The sequence below is a fragment of the Lissotriton helveticus genome, chromosome 2_1 (assembly GCF_964261635.1).
Source record: "Lissotriton helveticus chromosome 2_1, aLisHel1.1, whole genome shotgun sequence".
NCBI lineage: Eukaryota > Metazoa > Chordata > Amphibia > Caudata > Salamandridae > Lissotriton > Lissotriton helveticus.
In genome coordinates this window covers 237599942-237621613 of record NC_136059.1, presented here as the reverse complement: position 1 = coordinate 237621613, position 21672 = coordinate 237599942, and the positions used below count along the sequence as shown (strand labels likewise).

The 21672-nt window shown below is 40.9% G+C and overlaps 1 protein-coding gene across 2 annotated transcripts in view; it reads right to left on the bottom strand.

The window, feature by feature from the left end:
* Window positions 1–21672, bottom strand: part of SETBP1 (SET binding protein 1) — a 286687-nt gene that overhangs the window by 51868 nt on the left and 213147 nt on the right. For both annotated transcript variants that reach the window (XM_078674737.1, XM_078674736.1), the window contains exon 3: window positions 12280–15712. In XM_078674737.1, coding sequence (XP_078530863.1) covers window positions 12280–15712 — 3433 coding nt within the window. The remainder of the gene's footprint in view (window positions 1–12279; window positions 15713–21672) is intronic.

Sequence of the window (21672 nt, the reverse complement as noted above, 5' to 3'; positions counted from 1 at the left end):
TAGAAAGAATGCTGCTTTCAAGAAGCACGGAAACTTTCCAAGTGCCAAAATCAAAATGAGTAAGAAATGAATATGTTAAAATGGACCAGGTCCAAAATTGTCGAAGTTAAGAAAACAATAAAAGGAAGGGTTTGAAAAAAGGTCAAAAAGGCCAAAGAACAAACACCATCTGCCCACTGAGAACTCCGTGTTCTTGTGAACAGTAGCACAGTGTCCTGTTGGCGTTTTCAATTTATAATGAAGTCAGGTCTGGAGGTTTTGCATTGTTGGCACTTTTCTAGTATGACCAAAAAGCAAGGTAATTAAACATTCACTGGCATATTCAGAATAAAAATACACACTAACCTAACTCTATTGCACACAGATTTACATTTAAAGCAACCAAATTGGAAATTTGCAATATTATACAGTTATTTTTCCAGAAAGCTGAAATGTTATTCTTGGACAGTTTTAGGACCCCAAACTGGATCAGCCTTTACTCTATTTGGACACAACTTCATTACTTGTTGATTGTGAAGGATAACGTTCCTGCAGAGTGATATTTTCCCATGAGCAGAAGATACTGCTTGAAAAATGTGTCTACATCCACACAAAATCACCTCATATTGCTCTATTGAAATATGTTTGGAGTCCACACAAGATAGGACATAGGCTGTTTTGACAGGATCACACTTGGAGATAGAACAATTTCCTGTGTGGTGGTTGGCAAGGCTGTTGGAAAGACCCACTCGCAGTGCAGGTTCTAATATCGTATTATTAAAGCGGAGGAGCAGAGAGGGACAAAGTTCACAGTAGAGTGTCCTTCCTCCAACTGACCTCCTAACATCACATTCCATTAATGCTAGCTAGTCTAGTATTCCATGTAACCAAGCAACACAACACTCCCCACCAACCATAAACAGAATCATAAATAATAAATTAATTAATATATAACATTACTTAATATATAATAAAACTAGTAACAGGCAATAAAAAGAGTACATCTTTACTTGACATATAATAATATTGCATACATGTATACATGGGGATATAATGAGAATATCTACATTATTGTTGACAATATAATCTCTCAACCTTCCTTTTCCATACAGAACTTAGGTTAAGGTTTAGGGACCACCTTCTGCCCTAAATTTGAACCAGCCACAACTATATCACTAACAGACTCATCCATGTTAGCACTTGTCTTTTCCACAATACCTGAAGTATTTCCATTGATTGACTTATCCGGCCTAACAATCCTTTCTCCACTCTCATCAGAGCCATTCAAAACTACCTCTTGTGCATAATTTTCCCTCACAGTTTGCTCACTAGTTCCAGGAGCATTCTTAGTCTCCCAGACCATAGTTTTCCTCCTGAAGCCAATCAAATTCTCCCAGGTACAACCCTCAGTCTTTCTGCCTATAGCAATCCTACTCAAATTCCACACCTTCCCATTCTGTTATCTTAACAGCATGCTACAAAACGTCTACAACATCTCCTGGGTCATAAAACCAACTCCCACCCTTACACACCAAACCAGGTTTCTTGACATGCACCCAGTCCCCCACTTCAATCCTGAGAAGTTTCACACCATGCTTAGTATCAGAATACATTTTACTTTTGTTACGTGTTACTTTCATCCTATTCCGTACTTGTTCTTTTGACCACAACTCCACCACCATAGCAAATAACCATCCTGGATTGTACTATGATCTGGGCTTATGTCCTCACATAATGATGAATGGTGGTAAACCAGCTGTTCTCATTGCTTGCGAGACGATAAACCCAGACCATCTAACCCACTTGGGTAATCCAATCGCCTTTTTTCCCATGGAATATTGAAAGGTGCCCTTCAAAATGCAGTTAAATCTCACCACCATTCCGTTGCCACTGGGATTGTTTAATGATATGGTCCCATGTTTAATCCCATCTCTTTCAAAATACGTTTTAGCTCTGGTGGAAAGAAATTGAACCTGTTGTCCCTCAAACGTGAAGGTATCTTTCAAACATTCTAGCAAAGAATCAGTATCATCTTAACAACTACTTTAACAACTAGCCAACATGAAAATAAATCAATTAACACAAAAAGATACTTTTGTAAATCATCTATGGGCCCCATAATATCAATAGCCATGGTTTAACATGGTTCCTTTGTAAAAAAAATCAATCACTCATAGGAGGATGTAATGTATGCAATGACTTATCTGCAGTGGAGCATGCAACACACTCTCACCACTTTTTTTGCTGCCATGTCCATCCCAGTCCACAAAACAGTTTCGGTGCTGATAATATCAGAGTGCATTCATGACAACTTCAGAATAATGCCACATAAACCTTCCAGAGAAATAATCCTTTCTCCTTTAGACAAAATGCCATAATTAACTGTCAATTCTGACCTCACTTCCCAATAAGGTCTGACTAGTGTTTTAATGGACTCCTTTCTGGGCCACCCATTCATCACATACAATAGTATTTTCTACAGAACCTGATCCTTCTGATATTCCTTATTCCATCTATTTTCATTAATAGCAGAACAACCCTGACTGTGTATTAAAGTCACTTGGAACCCATTTCATGTTTGATCTTCACACTTTTCTAACTTGACTGGCATTCTTGATAGGAAGTACCCAACCACATTATCTTTTCAAGAGGTGTAAACACATTTGTTTATAAAATGTTGCATGCACATTGAAATTCTGGCCAAAATTGATAATGCATTAGCTGACCCTTCCGTTGATTAAAATTTTAACAAAGGGGTTGTGATCACAGTGAATTGTACATGCTTTCCCCAAAATGAATGATTTGTAATGCTCCAAGGCCCATGCACGAGAGAACGCCTCCCTTTCAATAATCTGGTACTTCACCTCGCAGGGTGACAAAGACCTGGACGCATACTCTATTATATCTTCTTTCCCTTTGCAGTTCTTCTGGGACAAAACAGCCCATACACCCTTATTGCTAGCATCAGTAGTAATAATGCCATTTGCTGAGGGGGCAAAACTTCTCAAAGCTGTTACATTAGCTATTGTCACAATCCAGGGACCATGAAAAAGTTTGATCCTTTTTAACCCTCTAAGTGTGCCTGTCGGCCAACGGCCGTCGCAAGCACTACCTCGCTAGTGCTGCGCACGTCCGTTGGCCAAAGCAGGCCCGCCCACATAATGGAATGCCCCGCACTGCGCCAAAATTATCGCCGCTGTAAACGAGTTAGGCAACTGGTGAATATTGTACGCTTTGTCTGCAAACGTGGGTATATATTTCACACAGGACTCCGCCATTCCCAAAAATGATCTTATCTCTTCCTTACTACTGGATATAGGGTGCATTCCGAATGGCTGGAACTAAGGTGTGTTTAGGTTTGCTCCCCAGCTCATCAACGACATGCCCTAAATAGATAACACTTTGACTTGCGAATTTACATTTAGAATGCTCTACAGAAGACCCCTTTGTTCCAAACTCCTCAAAACTTACAATAATCTAGTTTCATATTCCTCTTTACTAGAGCCAAATACCAAGATGTCATCTTGAAAGAAGGTAACACCTTGTTCTTTACTAAAAATTTGAAACATTAAGCACTGGAACACGGCAGCAGCCGATGCCAGGCCAAAAGGCATGCGTCTAAATTGGAAGCAACCAAAAGGAGTGATGGAAAAGTTTAATTTCATGGATTCTGGATCCACAATAGCAGGTGGCAAGCAGACAACAGGTCTATTGTAGAGAACCACTTTGCATCTTTCAGTCATGTGATCATATCATGTATTTAAGGAAAAGAAAATTTGTCTAGAAGTATATTCTTATTTAGGGGGCACAAGTCCACACATATCCTTATTTTGCCATTGGCATGTCTGGCGATCACCAAGGGAGAAATCCAATCAGAGGCCTTTATGGGTCCCATAACTTGGGCATCAACGTATTTGTCCAATTCTTTAGAAACCTTGTCTCTCATCAAAACAGGTATATTACGACTTTTATGCACCTTAGAAATAGCCTCATTCTTCAGAATGATCTTGTCCTCAAATCCCTACAGATTACCCAGCTGTTTCCTGAACACAGAGGGACATTTTTTTAACATTCTGTTACCTACAGTCATGCCTTCGTCCACCACCAAAACATGCTCCTTACTATTAGGATCCTGTATAATGGGCAGCATTTTCTGATCAAACCATCTCAAAAGAGGTGGACCCTTTCTGGCAACATATTCATTTCCTCTAGTGTCCCTATTTTTTAAGGTAAACCATCTATAAACCAACATATCACTTCAACAATTGCTCTTCCACTTTCCGCACAAATGACATTTTCCATAGTTCTTCATTGATGATTGTGCATGGATGTACCAGAATCAGCAAAACATTTTATTGTTACACTGCCTATCTACATCAAACACTGGGGTTTGTTTTCACATAAATCATCATTGATGTTTAACACAAGACTATTTCTCACATTCATGACAAGATTACTAACAGAAACATTGCCATCTTCCTCATCATCACCACCATTGTCACTACCCACACTCACTCACATATTTAACACGAGGTTACATTTTCCTTCAAACTCTTGCATAGTGTCCCAGAATCCCACAATTGCAGCATTTTTGTTTGCCAACTGGACGGTTTTTACACTATGCTAAATGATCCTAATTTCCAAATCTGTAACATCTTGCCTGATCTTTGGATTTAGCTTTGTTGAAACTAAATTTTGAAACAACATTCTTATCCACACTTGTATTCACCTTCCCAACAACCTGAGATACATGTGCATCTAAGTTTAAGAGCAACTGCACATTTACGAGAAATCTCCGCCTTGCATACTATGGTGAGGACTTCCTCCAAAGATGCATTACCATTAACCCAGAGAGCTCCTGAATTGCATACATGCTCGACAACTTGATCTTTAGTCAAGTCATCATGCAAGCTAACAAATTTACAATCCGATGGCAATTATTTCAAAACTCTGAAACTTAATTGTCTACTGATTTTGCCTTACTCTGTTTTCTTTGGAAAAATTTAAAACTTGTTATGCCTATGCAGACTTTAGGAGCAAATTAACTGTCTAAATTCAACAGTGCTTAGTCGTACACATTCATATCACTCAAAACCAATACTCTGGTCATTTAGTTATACACTTTCAACCTAGCTGACCCTAAGGAATGCAGTAAAATCTTTTTCTTCTGTTCCTGAGCCATCTTTCCTGATTCATTCACTGCATCTATGTAATTAGTGAAATAAGCCTTCCATTCAAACCATTTCAAGGAATGTTCCGACCCAGCTGACCAAAATCCTGGCAGTGGAGAAATACTATAATTTTTGTGTGCTCATATTGAATGGATTTGTTCCGTGTCCACTCTTCACACAAGGAGTAGTTCACTGACCAAACTTCAACAAGCAAAGGAGCAAAAGTAATATGGTCAAAAACTAGCCACACTTGAATTAAGATTATTGTAGCTTGCAAAGTACCTTAAAAACCAGCAAATAGGAAGTAAAATGCAAACTGTGCCATTGAAAATTCCTTGAAATAGAAAGCGCTGTAATATACCTCAATTCCAGTCAAAACGCAGTGAAATGTGAACCGTGCCAATCAAAATGCCCAAATTACAGTAACCTCAAGGAATATTTGCTACAACTGTCAAGTACTGCGGTTTGACAAATCCAAAATGGCCGCCACCGTGCAAGGTCACGCATGGTGACCCAGCTTGATGACGATACTTCCTGCAAGTAACCAGATGCCATAACACATAGAAAGGAGGTCTCCGGAACTATTGAAGCAAACACATCCAGCCAATGTTATCGAAAATCTTCTGTACCTGCGAATTATCGCCCTATTTCCTTATTGCCGGCACTGACCAAAGTATGCGTAAAGGTGGTATTCCGTCAACTGGAGACCTTTGTGGAAACATCTGGGGCTCTTCATGCTGCCCAGTCTGGCTTCAGAACATCTTACAGCACAGAGACCGCTTTGGTGGACATGGCAGAGGCGATTAGAGAGTGCTTGGACGGAGGCGGCAGAGCGGTTCTGATCTTATTGGACCTCTCTGCCGCCTTTGATACGGTACCACACCAGCTTCTCCTTGCCCGTCTCTCTTCCATAGGCATCTCTGGCGCGGTCTTGGCCTGGTTGTACTCTTTTTTGGATGCTCGCTCCCAGCAGGTGTGGATGTCCCCTTTTTCATCCTCGGTAAGGGCAGTTTCGACGGGAGCTCCTCAGGGCTCTACTTTGAGCCCTCTGCTTTTCAATATCTATTTGATTCCGTTGATCTCCCTGGCCAAAGAGCTGGGTGCCAAAATTATGGCTTACGCGGACGACACCCAGCTTCTATTTACTTGGAATGGCTCTGATTTAAACACGGGGCTGTGCAGAACTGCCTTGCAGCCGTGTTCACATGGCTGGCGCAGGCCAAACTCAAGTGCAACGAGGGGAAGTCTGAAATACTGTTGTATGATCACTTTCCCCCGCTCTTTTCAGAGGCCTTGTGGCCTCCGGACTTTCCTCGTCCACTGTCTGAGGGTGGCCGGGCTAAGAACTTGGGAGTTTGGTTCGGGGAAGATCTCCGGTTCTCTGAACACATTAAGAGACTTTCGGTTGTCTGTTTTGGAACACTCAAGTCACTGAGCCGGTTTTTCCCCATGTTGCCACAGCCGGCTAGGGAAATGGTGGCGTGCGGTCTCTCATCTTGTCTCGCTTGGACTATGCCAACGTGCTATTCATGGGCATCCCTGGATACCTGATGAATTAACTTCAACTGATCCAGAACGCTGTGGCTAGACTCCTTTTTAATATCTCTAAGAGATCCAGTGCTAGGCTCCATCTGCGCAGGCTCCACTGGCTTCCCGTGGTCCAGCGGGTTCAATTTAAGGCCCTTACCCTGGCCCACAGAGCCTTACATGACTTAGGTCCCTCCTATATTAAGAAGCGTGTGGCTTTTTACATCCCCCATCGCTCTCTACGCTTGGCTTCCCACTGTTTGATGATCACTCCCTGATTCCGCCGTTCTAGGTGGTCAGTCACTTTCAGTTAAGGATGCCATTCTCTGGAACAGTCTTCCGGTACTGCTGCGCCACACCCAGGACTTCCGCATCTTCCAGAAACTACTCAAAACGCACATTTTAATCAGACAATTTAATCGTTTTCTTCTTCCTGCCTGTAGTTTTCTTCGCGCCAGGACACTTGTAAGTAATCGTGCGTGCTACAAGTCACTTATAACATAACATAACAATGTCCCAAATACCTCAGATAGCGGCATGGAAGGCATATCCAGCGCAGCTCAGTGAATGGCACACATGAACTGCACACTTAAAGAGATGCCATTTTGTATAAGGCAAATGGCAAATCCTCCACAAATTCCAAGACAATTTCTTGAATAACGAAAAATCCCAAGAACGCATAGATTCGAATAGCTCCTCAGTACTCGTCGCCAGTGTTGAAAAGAATCACTCTTAGTACAGGTTCTAGTAATGTATTTATTACAGCTGAGGTGCACGACCAACTGACCTCTTTACATCTCCCAAAACAAATGTACACATTCCATGGATGCTAGCTATCCTGGCATTCCATGTAACCAAGCAACATAACAAAGGCCCATCTCAATACTGCTAATAAGACTACAGCACACACTCCACCAAGCAAGAGACAACACGATAGGTTCAGAGTTTAGTTTAGAATATGTTGTTGCAGGATCAGTCTGACAATAGATTTAAATGTACAGGGCAAGTACACAAACTTCAAATTTCAGTACTCGTAGGTATAATATTTCAGTCCAATCACATAATCTTCATGTCTTATTACCTAACCTGTACCTTTGTAGACTTATTTTAATCCAGTCAAGGCTTGTATGCAAAGATCCTGCTTGACATCATATGAAAAACAAGGTTTACTGTAGTTCATATAGCAACAGTGAACACATTGTGCATGTGATTTCCTAATTAACTTGTCATCTGTCATATCTGTACTGCTTTTCTTTTCACTGTAATCATTCTGCTGTCATGGTTATAAAGATCCTGGTGCATTTTCTCTCATCTCCAGGCATTTCCAAATATAGACTCTAAATTTTCTTGCATGTAAAACCTTTTACCAAGCTGTAGCATTTATACCTTGCTGACATTGTATTTAAAGGTAGCCATCTGGAGACAGTATTTACTGTATTCCTACTTGCGTCAAGCTGTGTCCCCTATAGACTGTGGGGCGGCACTCTTGAGGATAGATTGTGTTCTTTTACTCTCATCACAGTGCTCACAATGCAAAAACTCGTATTTATAAAATATCCATTCTTGTCAGGGTACACATGAGCTGCACATTCACAGCTGCTGGCAAATTCATAGGAGTCACAAACCTAAAAATGTTAATCTCAGGAGGCATGAGATTGTGGTTCCTGGACATAGTTGGCAGAACATGAGATTCCCCCATGTTCCATTAGACGTGTAATATGACTCCTCTTAATCTTCTCTCAGTTTCCCCAACCTGTAGGGCCTGATTGGCCATATCTCTATGGTGTCCAAATACACCGGTTACTCTCTCCCTCATTAGCCATGAAGATTGCATTCAGGAAAGCCCGTGCATAGCTTCCTTGCAGAACCATATTTGCACTTCTATTAAGAAGAAGAAGAGGTAGTATTAGTATGCAGTTTAATTTACCAAATGTGTTGAGGGTGTTGAAAATCACAGGATACCCTTTTTAAACTCAATGGCATCTAGTTGCCGGTGCTACGAATTGACATGTTTTTCACCTATTTGCCAATTCCCTACTTTTTTGCAAGTCATAAGCTTTACAATAACTTTGAATGTAGTCACTAAATTAAATGTTAGAGGCCAAAGTTGAAACCCCATATTAATAATGAGTTCCCATTTATAAAGCCATTATGGAAAATTAGTGCAATAATAATCATACTGTTTTTGTGACATTTGCTTTGTGGTAAATACTTATCTTTACTATATGCAACCTCATTTAAGTATCAAGGGTCAAGTGTGCCTATTTGTTAAGAAATAGCATTTCATTTTAGTAGTGTCAACATAAAAAGCTAAAACTATTGGGTCTATTCCAAAACTTCATTTTGTGGTAAGTTTTGTAGGACTACACAAGTACTACAAATGTACTACAAAATTCTATTTAGAAACATACATAAGGAGGTTATGCCTCTATTTTTTGCTGTGCAGAAATCTCTATCCCAAGAGCAGAGTCTCTGCGTTTGTACATGTTTTGGTATTAAATGTGAGAGGCACATGGGGAGTGGCTGGAAAACAGGGAATACTTACCACTAAAGGTGTAGAATTTGGACAGAGTGAGTAGAGGTTTAGGGAGGGATGTGCTCCTACCTACAGAAATGTAAGTCCACTGCATTTCACAAATGATACTTCTAAAGTTAGTACAGCGAGAAAGGGACCCAACACAGAAGATGATAGCTGAAGTCGGTCTAGCATCACACATGACAAGCCACTGGTATTGCAAAAAGCTCTTACAAAAGAACATTTTAAGATAATCTAAAAATCTTTAATCAAATGTATTTTTCTGAAGTTTAGATAAAAAATACAATTTCCACCTAAAGTAGAAAAAAATATTTATTATGCATCAATGACTATTATAAATAATGATTAGAATAATTAAAGTAACTTACTTATATTTTAATAAAAATAATGTTACATGATAATCAATTAAAAAAGGTTATTAAAATATTTTATAATGAAAGTAATATGTACTATTGTTAGATTAATTACATCAAATCACATTTATTTATATGTTTTATTATTTTAAATGATGTAATTTAATTTAATATAATTCCCAATGGTGTTTTATTTAGGTCCCTATCATTTTTTTATGGCGGCATTGAATTATCAGTGGCTGGTCGTGGGTGGTGCTAGGGCTACTACTCTTTCTCTTCTGGCTGTAATAACTTACTTGAGTACAGTTAGTTGGGAGTGGAGTCTACACTTTTGGATGACTTTACAATAGACTCCTCTAAGAAGTCAATCTCCATATCTACAATGGTTTTGCGAGACCTACTGTTGCTAACCTTGAACCACAAAAAAAGGTGAGGGTAGGAATGCTTGCAAATCTAGTTAATAGTCAGGGAAGCATTACAACTCATTGTTTTTCCCACTCTAGACAGAGGCTTGCCTTGTGCCAATAAGTACTGTCCCTGCTTCTAATGAGGACAGTCCATGCCAAGCTGCCAGGGGAGACCCATCCAGTAGTTTTCGCCTTGTTATTGTAGAGGCTCTTCTTCTTCTATAGCGCATGGCTACTCGGGAGCATCCCAGCGCTTAGGACTGACCAAAGGGAAGTGGATTGCAAGGAATGAGGAAGCCCAGACTCTAGATCCTGGGAAACAGAACAGTTTTCAGCTTTTTTCGAAATGCAAGTAAGTTAGGCTCTTGTCGGAGGGATGGAGGAAGGGCATTCCATAACTTAGCCGCATTATACGAAAAAAGACGGCCCCCTGTGTTAGCCCTCATCAGTGGCTCCTGCCACACTGCGACCAATGGTCTCAAATCAGCACATACACTTGGCCACTTAGCCTGTTACATCAAACACACCAACGGTGAAGAAAGAATAACTACAAATCGGGGTTGAACTTGAAGTCAGCTGTGAAATTCAGTCCGGTCACATCTTCATAAAGCAAAGTAATCATTTCGAGCTAAAAGAGGGTGTTTCATAAACTAGTACTATCTTCTCTAGTGAAAACAAACCTACAGCTAAACAATGCCCCTGACCTCAAGTACATTTTAGAAGTAACACAAATTTCAACATGTCAATCTACCCAGTGCACAATTAGCACCGGCTGTAGCCAATGTATTCTTTACAGCACTGCTTAGGCAGTAGTTGTTTTCGTAGCAGCATGTTCTATAAGACGCAGTGCTTGGGAATCAATGTACATGGGTCTAAACCATAATCCAAGGACTGTGATTTCATGTTGGGGAGAGCATGTGGCCTAACGGATAGGGCGGTCGGTCTCAAATCTGGGGAACTGGATGAGAGTCTCAACAACTACACTCAACCTTAATCTCCCCGTGCCTAACACAACTGAATGTGTCCTAGTGTAACACAACTGGTGCTCATGTAAAGCACTCAGATACCAGATACCTTCAGGTCAAGTTCGCGCTATATACAAATCTGGAACAAAAATACTTATTTGTATGGCTGGGGTAAAATCGTCTCAGAATGAAGAATATTCTATACATTGTTCTCTTTGCACCCAACCTGTGTCTTCCTGGCACTTTCTGAAGCTTAGAAAGTAATTTACAATTCTCTAAACTTCATGATGCTTCATTCATTCAACAAGAATTTGAAAAACATTTACTTGCATGACCACTTTGAAAGAATAGAACATGTCCCCCATATTAAAGCTGGTTTCCACATATGAGGCAACATTTGATAGTTCTAAGCATGAGTCTTCCACTAAAGCCAGTTTTGCTTAAAAATCAGTTGTAGTCAGTTGTAGTCAGTGATTAATTTGAGCCGGTGGTTGCAGGTGGAGAACCCATGTAGTCATTTTTGGGAACAGCACTTCCTTTTCCACATGGAACTTTTATGCAGTGCAAGAGAGAGACAAACACAAAAGTAATAGGAAGATAAAGACGGGAAAAGGGTGGCAAAGACCGAAAATGAACCTGCAAGCATGAAAAAAGGGTCAAGGATTGCATATAGGTGGAAGAAAGAGGCATGAGGGGTACTCATTACTACGTCATTTTGGCATTCAGAAAACCTGATATAAGTCAGCACCAGCTGCGAGCTTCTGAGAAAAACTTTGGGCACAGACAATTATAATTTTACAAATCAAGCACTTGTACTTCTACAGTGGATCCAATACCATTCAACATGCTAAGAATTTTCTAGGACTTGAACATTAAAAAAACAGCTTCTTGTGTCATTTCAATACATCTGTGACTTTCTGTTGCTCCATTCTCCATCTACAAACCTTATTTACTTTTTTATTGTAAGATGCATAGTTAAACGTTGCACCTTTTTGGCAGACTCTGCATTGTCATGAAATAGTATTCAAGAAATTGGGAACAATACTCAAGAATATCTCACTCATTATCCCAGACATTTTTTGTAAGAATAATTTAGGATTCATTGGATATGGCTATATTTAGAAAGTACTTTTATACAAGAAGTGATCTTTAGGAAGGAATCTATATTCAGGGAGTTCTCATTCTCACAAATCTCAGGCGTCTCTACTTGTGGCTAGACCGATGACTTAGAAGCTTTATAAAAAAAATTAGAAATCTGTCCTGACTGAACAAATATACACTTCCAAATGTTCAGTTTTGAAAATGACACTACTTTGAACACAATAAAAATATAAATCTTACCTGAAGATGCTACAGACTCAAAGGTACTTCTGTCCTTCCTAAGCATATTGAAGGCCTGTATGTCCTTTTCTCTGTATGATCCAAAACCTTCAAAGTTCCTTCTTTTATTTGCACTTCCATCACTGTCTCTTTTATCGTGCTGAGAATGCATATCCCTAAACCTGCCCAAAGAGTCTAACCTATTTAAGCCCTCGTGGCTTCCAGAGTACCTCAGTGAACATGAATCAACAGGTTCTAGGTTTGAGTCCGTTCTGTTTTTAGGTTGCGACCAGTGTTGAGAATCAGAAAGTGATAGAGATGACAGTGTACTCTCCTCAAAACCGGTCCTCCCACCTTTGTGTCCAGTACCAAAATGCTGGTGCTTTTGCTTTTCCTTGCTCTTACTTTTGTCATGCACAAAAGAAATATCTTTGTCTGAGCCAATCACAGTACTGGAAAAGCCTGTAGACTTGCCAGAAAACAAGCCACTGAAGTCTTCATGCGTTCCAAAAGTCCGATCATCCTTATGCTTGTGCTTATGTTTATGTTTCCGTTTGTGAAGTCGTCCACTTGCAAGGCCACCTATTCCAGCCTTAGGAGTGGGTAAAGAGGACTGCATATCCCCTAAGCCCATTCCCATGGGGGGTTGAAGATGCACTCCATGCTTTGTTTTATGCTTGGCAGTGGTTGGTACCTTCATGTGTGGATTTGCATGAAACTGTGGTGGCGGTACAGTTGGTCTCATAAATGGAGAAGAGGCTCCGAGAGTGTGAGACAAGTACATCGGCGCAGGATACTGGCCATAATAACCATAGTTCATCATAGGCATTGATGTGTAAGGCATTCCATAGGGTGCATAGTAACTCCCACCGGGAATAGGGTACCCAAACCCTTGAAGAAAAGGCATCTTTGTCATGGTGTCATTGGTTTTGGCAGGCCTACCACGCTTTTTCTTTGACTTTGTGTCAGAAGTCCGGCGAAGATAGAGCATTGGGTCATACTGGATATATGGCACTGGGTAATAGGGATCAAAATTAACTCTAAAAATGCTAGGGTATGGATTCTCATGGTAAAACGAATAGCTTCTATGGGAAATTCTGAAGACTTGAAACTTGGTAATAAGCTCTTCAAGATCAGCAAGAAACTGGAGATCATCTCGGTTCTGCAGACTTTTTCTTCTTCTCCTGTGCTTTGGCTTTTTGCTACTCTCATGCGAGAGATAGTTATCAACAAGCAGATGCTTCTGCCGGTGACCATGCTTACCCTTAGTGCTGGTGTCAGGTGTTAAGGTCTCTGTATTGTCCAGGGAACAAAAATCAAAGGAGTATCTTCTGCGCGAGTCCGAACTCTTTTCTGCTTGGTCAGAGATGCTGTTGTTGTCTGTTCCAATTCCACTATCACTTGGTATGGTTTCTTCACTATGAGACTCACTCACAGGTGACAGTGTGACCTCCTTTAAAGAGCCTACCTCACACAGATGTGATGGGGAATTGGCCAGTAATCTTGGTGGAGACAACTTCCATGTACTACTATGTAGTCCTTTATGGGTTTTTGAAGGGAAAGCACTGATTGGCTGAAGATTTGGCATAGTTTTTAACTCAGAAAAATTTGCATCTATGCTAGCAGGACTCATGGTACAACTAGATCCCACTAATGGATTTGTAAAAGAATTCATAATTGCTGGTGAAGATGCCGCAAAGGACTGTAGGTTTGAAGGCACTGCTGGATTTTCTGACTGGTTAGAAACAGGCCTTGACTGCTTAATGGCTGTCTTGGGTTCTTCTGTTTGGGGTAGTTGTTCTGCTCTTGGCTTGCGCCCCCGCTTTTTGCCAATGTAGATTGTTCCCCTCTTACTGACATTGATCTGCTTGCCTATTCGAGAATCAATTGTTGTGGGCACAGTAGCTGCTGCATGTGTTTGCGGCTGTGATTTGGATTTCAAGGCTAAATGGCTAGAGCAGGATAGGATTTGGTTTAAAATGTTTTTTCTCTTTAAGGTCTTCATCTTGTTAATTGTTTTAATGGTCTTCTTGTCTAACATACCCAGTTTGCCAACTTGCCTGTGAATTTTAGGGTCATTCATTGATTGAGCCTCAAAGGATGTCAACTGAACCAATTCTGCGATGCTCCTTCTCCCCTTTTTCTTTTTAGGGCCCAAGAACTCTCGATTGATTGGACTCACTGGACTGGTGGCAGTCCCTTCATGAATGGTCTCAACGGTGAGCAGTGGCTGTTTCTTTGGTCGTCCCCTTTTTTTCTTAACTGGCGTAATCACTGTAAGACTAGCTTTATTAGTATAAAGTGGGCTGGATGGTGTTATGGGATAGGCTGATGGTGGGTCCACCACTGCGCTGACGGAGTTTTCACGGAGTGTGCTGATGTCTTTGGACTTGCTATAAGTCCACCTTCTTTTCTCTGCAAATTTAGGATGTTGCAATTTAGATTCTTGAGCCAGCATAGACAGATAAGTGGATGGTGGGGAAGATATAAGAGATGCAGATTTACGTAGTCTAGCAACATTATTAAAAAAGGATTTGTTTGCACTGGCAAAACTTTCAAATGTTTTTGATTGTGGGGTAATCTCAATCCCTTTACTTTGCTTTATGGTCCTGGAATTTTTTTTAATTTCTTCAAGATATGAAAGTGTCCTGTTGCCAGATTCACTGTTCACAAGTGGTGAAGAAGACTGGACATCCCCCTGATTATTTGCATCTCCATTCACCTTTGAAAACTGTCGTTTTTTTCTTTTATGGCTCAGTGGATCTTCAGCTTGTTTCTTTGCTGGGATTGTAGCACTTTCATTATTTAGGCCGCTTTCTAAACTGTTGATGGAGTTTACGCTTGTTCTAGCTGGTGATGCTTGTTGTACTTTATTGGGTGGTAAGCAATCTTTTTTACCCTCTCGATTGTCATGGGATTTTGGTTCAAATACCTTTGGAGAGTGATTGACCCGTTCCAATTCTGGATTTGTGTCCTTTATGCTAGATTTACGCTTTACATTTACAGAATTCTTGTCCTGCAGATCCATTTGCCCTGTTCCTCCTGCAGGGCAATCTAGAGATACAACTCCATTGCATTTAGCCGGATTACTAGGATGTGCTGGTGTAATAATGTTATTTGGGGGTGGAGCTGCACTACATGGTGTAGACTCCTTACTGTGATTGGAAAGCTGCCTCCAGGGGCTTCCTGCACCTGGTTGTTTTGCTTGTACCTTGGAAAATGAACCTGGTGATTCTGAAGTGGGGCTTTTGACGTTGCCAGCTGTTTTCAGTTGTGGTTCTGTATTCACAAATGCACTTTGGGCAGCCGATCCAGTGTCTGATTTTGCTGACCAGTCAATATGGTGCTGGCTATTTTTTTGCTGGTGCTTTGGTTTTAAGGTGTCACTGGTGATGTTTTGCTGAAGGCCAGGATTATAGGGCTGGGCTGCCTGCTTTTGTGGCCTTTCATAAACCTGTAAATAAAGAAAGGAGGTTTTCGATCAATATACAAGATTCTTTATTTACATATGTTATTTAAAAACAATATGAATCAACACTACAAAATGTCACTGTGTAAACAGCACACACGTAGAAATAGAGTTCATCAGCACTAAACTTTTCAATTGAGTTTCAAAACACTACTAAATGTTCATACCAATCTACTGAGGCATTTAGACAAAAATCAAATGTAACATCAACATGCAGGATTTTAGTGTGAACAATGATGCAGAAAAACAACTTGTTTTCCAGACGGCCTTTTATAAAAACAGTAACATCTCATCTTCAAAAGTGAACTGCGGGTATCTACTAAAAATAGACATAAAAAGCAACCAGAAACTATAAGAGCCTTTGTACTGAATTATTTTAAAATTCAAAATGTACTTCAAAAGTGCATGTATGTAAATCTTCATGAACAAGCAAAGCAAGTTGTAAGATTAAACAGGTTATCCCTAGTCATATCATACTTCAAAAGTAACTATAATTTGAGACTGCAATTAATCGTTCCCTTCTGAAATACAAAATGCGGCTAAGATGCCTCTACATTCACCATTTCCTGGCCTAGATGTTTTACAGATCCAAAGTCTGTCAAACTGGATCAGGCCATTTAAGGTTACAAATGTACCTTTTGCCAAGGTGAGGTTAGGTTTGTAAATGTGTTTGTGAACGTGACAGTAAAGCTAATGGTATCATACTAATTTTTCCAAAATAATTGAAGAAGAAAAAAAATACTTTTAGCAGCTATATAAAGGTGTAGGAAAGAAACATTGATTATACATAATTTCCATGTTTCCATTCTTTTCTCCTGCATTTTTAATTAAGGGTTATGACATCACAAGGCTGCCATCATGTACATCAGATCTAGGTGCATTCTAAATCACTATTGACTTCAATTTATAACAAAAAAAAATAAAAAAAATACCAACAATGCCTTTACTTCAGTTTGCCTCGTTTTGCACACTTTCTTACACGGCATGGGCGAAATTGTAATTACGTCTTCGCAGTTCATTGAAGTTAGGAAATTTTCCGGTAGGCTTGTTATGCAAAATTCCCAAAGTCATGCCACGTAATTATGCTTCACTCACAATAAAACTCAAGTACGAGGGAAAATCATGAATGGCGTGAACGCAACTGGCTGGTTGGTGCTCATACCTTTTGTGTTGTTGTGTTCTCGGCCAGATTCACAAACACATTTTAAATTGGACATATGTGTGGGCATGTCCACTTTGCATTCGTTAATTCGTATTCCTGAAATCAGGAGTGGCAGCATTTTATGCACATCAAGAAAGCATAAATTCTGCCAGGCAGATGGAAGTTCTGCATTCTCAAATGTACACAGTTGGAGAGAGGCTGTGCACATTCCTGGATGGTTTCACCTGTGAAAATAGGTGAACATCACAAACATCCAGGTTGGTGGGTCTTCTCATACTTCTGTGAGGTGAACAGGCATGCAAATGAGTATGTTTTTAGGGTGGGAATGAAAGGCGGGTGTCGACATTTAATGAGGAGGTTGGTTTCCCCATGGGTTAGAAAAGTATGCCTACAGAAAAATAACAATAAAAAATGAAATAATTAACATTTGGAAATGCACACTTGTCAGAAGTATGCATGCTTCATTGTCCCTTTCTTGGAAATAACACAAGCACACAACACATTTCATGGTATTGGACACTCTGGGATAGCCAACACAATTTCCACATTTCTTTACAGCTCTTGGGATTCTTTGGCAGTGCATGAAGGTGGCTAATTTGTACCAAACTTAAGAGAAAACAATTCAGACTTTGAAACTCCCATGACTCCCAGTCCAGTAATGCCCGAATGTTACTGCTGGTAGAGGGGAGACAGTGGTTATGACCAGTGCTTAATTCGAAAACCAATAAGTGCCGGGGCTCTCAGGAGACCACTGCAGCTTGCACTACACATTGCCCCTGCCAGATGGCAATGACAGTACAAACACAGCTGCTAACCATCACACACAGCTGTTACCCCTAAATACCTAATACCTAAATTAGCCAGACAGCGCCACCATGTGGCAGATCGTCATAAGCCACGGTGCTGAGAATTGGGTGCTGGTGCTGAGCACCAGAAACCACCGGCTCAAATTAAGCACTGGTTATGACTTATCTTCATAAAGAAAACAGGTTTTGGTGTGGCAGGGGTGCGGGCGCTGGAACAGGATATTACAACATAAAAGGATACACTTGTTCTTCAAACTTCTTAAATCATCGCCATATTCCACAATGCAAGAATATCAAATAGCAATTCTTCCACACTAAAGGGTACTGAATAATAAAAGTCACTGATCAAGAAATAATTCTGGGAGGACAAATTACTCCTTACGCAGGCTCTCAAACTGAGAGCTGTGCAAATCCAGATATTCGTGCAAGCTCACACTTGCACCCAAAAAATGATTTTGACTTTGGGAACCAACTGTGCACATTGCAGGTGCTTGCCTGAACGATTTTCCCCAGGATTTTGACAGTCCCAAATTGGTCCTGCAAAAAAACGCAAAATTACAGGTTGCCCACCTGGGAGTGGGGTACAACATTATCCCCCACATTCTGCTGCTCCAACTAAACAAGAAGTGCAATTTTTTGTGTGTGTAAGTAGGTCTTGATATTTTCATACACTGTGTTGGAATCCCCCCCCCCCAAAAATAAGCTGCTGTATTTGATATGAATAATATATTTACTTAAAATATTAATTTTGGTTTAATCACCTTTATGTTGGTGATGTCATGTATTAATACAATATACAAAAAAACTAAATCTTTCTGTGTACCATCCAGCAATAAACAACCTAATGAAAAAATATAATTCTTTCAGGAACCAATGCATCCCTAAACTCCACCCAGCTGGATGCCATGAAGCATTTGCCCTCCCCAAAATTGCCCTCAGTCTCACATCTGCAATGGAAAAAAAAAACTGCTGAGTAATTTCTAAGGGACCCTGTGCCCTAATTCAGCTTCATTCAGTTTGAGGAAATAGGGTAAGGAAGGGAGGGACAATAAACGTCAATGCTAAAACACGCCCCCTTTAATCCCCCGTAGATTCATCTATATAATGGCTCCTCGAGTGTTATTCTCAGTTAAGAGGCTTTATCTGGAGAGATAAGCAGCTGGTCCCTATGCCACTAATTACAGCCTTCTGCAATTTTAAAGCATCTGCCCCATTGTGCGCTTCATTTTCATGCCCCAATCTCCCAGAAACGTGAAAAAGGTACGCCACGGATTGTTTCAGTGAGTTAATTAGTACATAGCCTCCTCGCGGAGACCATTTAAACGCAGTCAGAAGCTCAATCAGCAAGTTTGTTAAAAAAATTAATAAGACTGGTAGATGTCGGGGAGAGGGGATCTCTGTGGAGAGGCAGACGCAGCTCCCAGATACGGCATCAGCGAACCGGCTACAAGGATATGCCGGACACAGCTTTTGATACGTGAACAATGCAAGTATGGATTAACAAGCTCTTCAACACAAGCAGAGGAACATAATCTAGTCTGCTGTAGAATCACACCAGGTGGCACTGGCGTAGGTAGGAAAGTGGCTCCTTCATGCCGGACATGGGGGAAAATTGGTCACACATCACATACAGCTATATCCTGGACCATTCTCCTTCTATGACATTTTAAGCAAATTGCTTCCTCCTGGTGCTAAGAAAGTTGAAAATTGCCCTTTTTGAATACAAAATAAAAGGTAAATTAAATTCCCTGAAGCCCCCTGAAAGCCTATGGTGGATTTTGACAATCCGGAATTGCTCTTCTCAAGGATGATTTGACAGCTCTCCACCTTGTCATCCATCAGCAAATGTTTACTTGCTGTGCTTCCAGCAAGTGTGATGGAAAATATCTTTTAAGATACATCAACTGGAAAAACAAATTCGTATCAGACAGTAAATAGGACTTTGAAATGAAACCACCACCCCGCCTACTCGCTTGCTATGGCAACCTAAGCTTCAGAAAAGGCGACCTTGAGGCAAGAAAAAATAGAATCTTGCATTTACAAAGCACTTTTGGTGCACTAAGTGCTTGAAAATGTCAATAGGGTTACTGCAGACTGTCATTAGCTCCAATACTCAGTTGAGAATATGAGACAGAAGGACGGGAATTGGCTTTGCTTGGATCACGCTTGCGTCAGAGAGACCTCTTCAACGACTCCTGTAAACACTAAGCAGCTTCATCTTCTAAGTTACCTGGATTGCAATCAGTGTCTGAAGACCTTTTGGGTGCACATATCCCTAAACAAAGCATTTAGTCAGCCAGGATGAACACCCGCGGCATGTCAAAGTAAAATTTGTACCAAAAAACAAGTTTTGTTAATGTGATTCTTATTGTACAACTTGACCACAAAAAGGGTCTTTGCATTCCATCTAAGGCAGTTCAGAAAAAAAGAAGCAGGTTAAAATGAATCTGTTTGGCTTTTAATGTGGATTACAGTTGAAGCCACTCATACTCGTAATAACCAAATAAAAGGGTTGATTTTGAATAAAAGGCTGAGTAACGGAGGCTTGCAAGTCAATTGGTCCCTATGAAGAAAAGGTAACTTGTCAGCCTTTGAATTACTTTCCAGCTTGTAGAAACAAGAATTTAACCGGGTTAGCATGAACTGTTCCAGGGGTACCAAACATTACATGCAAGATATAGCTGCTGCTTCCTATCAGTAATGGATGTTCATCGAACAACAACTGTAATACAGTTAAAAGAACAACAGTATTAAGAGGAAGCTTCGGTGAGTTCTTCCACTAGCAAGTGATGGGTGCAGAGCACCAGGGAGGGTAAACAAAAAAAGGTTCACAGTGGATGTAAACATTGTGACAGCAACTGTCATATCCCAGGTGATCCATTCTATATAATGCGTATGTGAAAAGTTATCCATGTGGGTGGAGGAGCGTGGCCCCACTGCTTGCTAGTGCGAGAAGCAGAAACATAAAATGGTATTATAAATACCATTTTAAGTTTCTGCTTCTCGCACTGCGAGAAAGCAGAAGGGTTTATTTGGGGGTGGGCGGGTCAGCTCATCGCAGGGCTAGCCCAATGCTGCGGGCCCTGACTGTTTGGTCGGCCCTCTGGGGCTGACCAAACCAGTCATGCGCACTCTCCCTTTTCTCCATGTAGGCTGCATGGAGCCTACGTGGAGAACATAAACTACCCATAGACACCTGTGTGCTCGGCGTCTCAACCAATCCCAGCGCTGCCACTGCGGCGTTGTGATTGGCTTAGGAGAGGGGAGGGAGGCTGCCTGCTTCATGTTCCTGAGAAAACCAGGAGCAGACCCAGCAGTAAAGATGCAGGACCCGGGAAAAGTACGTTGTTTTTTAGTTTAATATTATTACTTAAACCCCGCTTCCCGCGCCCCTCTTTCCTCGCAACCACTTGCTCATCTGCGCGTCCCCGAACCTGCGCCCTCATCCGTGAGCCATGCTAGCGCAACTGGATAAAGCAGGTCAAAATAAACAGAAGAAAAACCTGCATCACCTAGGACAGAAAGGGCTAATACACAGCGATGAGGCTACATATAAAAAGACTATGGTAAATAAACGTTGGCATCTGAGCAAAGGAGTGAGTTTAGTAAGTAAGGTCAAACAACTAAGGACTAGATTGATAAAGTTGTGCAATGAAATGTATCATGTAGAAATAACTCAAATGGGCATCTGTGTAAAGGCGAGGTGTGTGGATCGCAGGATTCTGGTGGGTTGGTGGAAAGTCAGGCAGTGCTTCATGTAGTGTGGTCCAATGTTGTGGAGGGCTTTGTATGTGTTGGTCAAGAGCTTGAACTGGCATCTCTTGTGGATGGAGAGCCAGTGGTGGTCTTTGAAGGTATTGGGTGACTTGTGCTCTCTTGTTCAGGTTTAGGATCAGTCTGGTGTTGCATTTTGTATTGTCTGGAGTCTTTGCAAGAGCTCGGAGTTTGTGATGGCATTGAATGTGTTGCTATAGTAC